Source organism: Orycteropus afer, unplaced genomic scaffold, assembly GCF_000298275.1.
Source record: "Orycteropus afer afer isolate SDZICR_OR568_19922 unplaced genomic scaffold, OryAfe1.0 scaffold00013, whole genome shotgun sequence".
In the NCBI taxonomy this organism is placed as follows: Eukaryota; Metazoa; Chordata; class Mammalia; order Tubulidentata; family Orycteropodidae; genus Orycteropus; species Orycteropus afer.
Window position 1 is genome coordinate 7,598,941 of NW_006921600.1, and position 2,780 is coordinate 7,601,720.

A 2,780-nucleotide genomic window follows, 5' to 3' on the forward strand; every position below is an offset into this window, starting at 1 on the left:
GTAGCCAAACAAAGCAACTGTCTTTTCACTGGAGTCTGAGGACCTCGGACTTCTCTGGGTAAATGGACGTGTATTCCCAACCTTGGGCTCAGCCAGCCTCACATGCCATTGTGCTGATCAGCTGAAAAGGGCCCAGAAGCTGCTGTTCCTGTAGAAGTCTCTGTTCTTTAGGGAGGGGAAAAAAATCTTTTTCTTCCTTTGCCAAGCCAAATACACTTTTCCTATTGTAACTGGAGAACATTTCATGGTGATATAAAAGCTGGCACACACCACCAGTCAGTCCAGCAGTCAGCTTTGAGCTTGCTATCTTTGGGGGAAGAAGTTTTCTGTTTCTTCTCTTGTCACATTCTCGACTTTTTTTTAACCACTTCTTTTTGTTCCTTTGATGAAAGTCCAATTTATGTTTTGAAGTCATTTAAGGAACTAGCTCATCTGTTTCACCAATAGCTGTGGTATTGTAGTACCCCTTTCCTAACTATTTTAAGTGGGTTAGAGAACAGAGAGAATGGATAAAAAGTCCTGTTCTCTTCTCTTCATTGCCTGTTCTGAGCACTTGCTTTCCAGAACAGCTCATTAGACAGTAGTGGTAAAAGGGACTTTGAGCTCTTTAAAGGCAATTGTACTTCTCTGGGCTGACCTTCCCGCCAAGAGGAATTCACCTTGAAATCTCTAGAGTGGACTTATAACCTCATAGACTTACACCACTGCAACGGATGGGTAGAGCGTACAGAGCATACCATCTGTGTGAACCTCAGAGGTATAGTCCTTGTCCCATGAAGCCTACCTTCTAGTGGGAGTTGTTGTTGTTAGGTGCTGTTATGTTGGCTCCAGCTCATAGCAACCCTATGTACAATAGAACAAAACACTGCCTGGTCCTGCACAGCCTCACAATACTTGCTTCAAGACGGAGAGACAGTAAAAAGTGAACAAATTAAATGAGTTCAGATAGTGTTAGGTGCCATGGAGAAAATGAATGAAGGTAATGAGTAGAGTAGGCGCCCTAGTGGTACAACGGTTAAGCGCTCCTCCCAACAGAAAGTGCCCAGAGCTTGCCCTCCCCACCCCGGCTCTGTGCTGTTCAGCAATTCTCCTATGTGTCTCCCCACTTCCTGCCTTGGGTCTCCTTAGCCACATCCCTTCCATCCTTCCACCCCAATCTAGGGATTTCAAAAGTGTGTGAAACTTAAAAAAATAGACCCCATTTTGTAAATGGTTGAGAACACATATGATCTGAAAAGATGATAATTAAGGGAGAATGAAAAGTAGGGTAGCCAGCTGTTGTCCATTTTGGTTGTAGATTGTTGAGCTATAACAGAAGGTCAGGCTGAAGAACAATGGAGATTGACAGTAGATGATGGTGACAGTGTCCCAGTGTCTGGCCTAGTAGATGGAGCACCTGTAGTCTTGATTCCTGTGCTGGCTGTACCATGCACTCTTGCTGAAACTTCTGTGGTTGCTTAGCTCTCTCTTTAGAAAAATGAGAAGCATGGCCTTGAACAGTTACTAAAATCTGTTAGTCCCCTGTTTAAAACCTTTGAATGGCATCCAGGAGTACATGGAGTAAAATCCAAATTCCTTACCATGGACCATGAGGCCTTCCTGATGCCCTCTTCTCCCTTCCTCCCTCCCCATCACTTGCCACACTGTGGCTGCACTGACAACCTTTTTGTTTCTTGAGCATGCCAAGCTTGTTACTGATGCTGGACATCGCATTGCCCTTCTCTCTAATATTCAATCACAGGCAGTAGTGAATCTTTTAAATTTTCCATCAATGCAGTAGCCATTACAAATCTTCTTTTTAGTCTTAGCTAAAATGTATAAGCTCTGCTGTGTGATAGACACCACACTGTGCTAGGGAGTTAGTAATTTAGATACTATTTGTGTTTTTCTTTGTTCTCAGATCTTAAGATTAAGAAGATAAGAACTTCCCCTGACTTATTTCCAATTTTGTTTTTGCATGTGATTTAGGAGGGCGGACGAACCAAAAGCCACCGATACTGGCCCAAGCTGGGTTCCAAGCACAGCTCAGCTACCTATGGCAAGTTCAAGGTTACCACAAAGTTTCGAACAGATTCTGGTTGCTATGCAACCACAGGCTTGAAGGTCAAGCACCTTTTGTCTGGGCAGGAAAGGACAGTGTGGCATTTGCAGTATACCGACTGGCCAGATCATGGCTGCCCAGAGGACGTCCAAGGATTCTTGTGTAAGTTTTACCTTCTCATTCTGGGTTTTACCAGCTACATCAGTGGTCTGTTGGTTGAGGATGAAATGGAAAGAGAGGATGGTTTCTCTTAAGTAGCAAAAGTATTATAATGTAATGTGTATGTTATTTCACTACTATGTATAATAGAGAAGAATAATGCATAATATAATTTGTTTACCTTTTATACAAATAAGCTAAAACTGTGTTAAATTAATTGGTTCTACCTTGATTTAGACTTTTGACTATTAATAAATAGTTTTAGATTTCCCATGGAGGCTTGTACTTTACAAGTCTTATGTTTTCCTCAGTCAGTACTTTCTCATATCTGTGATTAAGACACTAAGGATTTCTTAAATCAACTTGTAGTTTTTGAAACAGAAATGTGCTCAGAAGACTAATTCATTAATTTATATCTATCTATCTATCTATTTGGGAGCTCTGGTAGCATAGTGGCTAAGATACTTGCCTGCTAACCAGACGGCCGGCGGTTCAAACCCACCAGCCACTCCTCGGAAGGAAGGTTGGGCAATCCTACTTCCGTAGTGATACTGCCTTGGAAACCCAAGGAGGGGTCGCT

The 2,780-nt window shown here is 42.4% G+C and overlaps 1 protein-coding gene across 1 annotated transcript in view; it reads left to right on the plus strand.

Annotated features, from left to right (window-relative positions):
* The window catches only part of PTPN14 (protein tyrosine phosphatase non-receptor type 14), a 163,661-nt gene that overhangs the window by 151,105 nt on the left and 9,776 nt on the right, over positions 1-2,780 (plus strand). Inside the window, exon 16 of the mRNA XM_007952600.2 lies at positions 1,969-2,203. Within this exon, the coding sequence (XP_007950791.1) occupies positions 1,969-2,203 (235 nt within the window). The remainder of the gene's footprint in view (positions 1-1,968; positions 2,204-2,780) is intronic.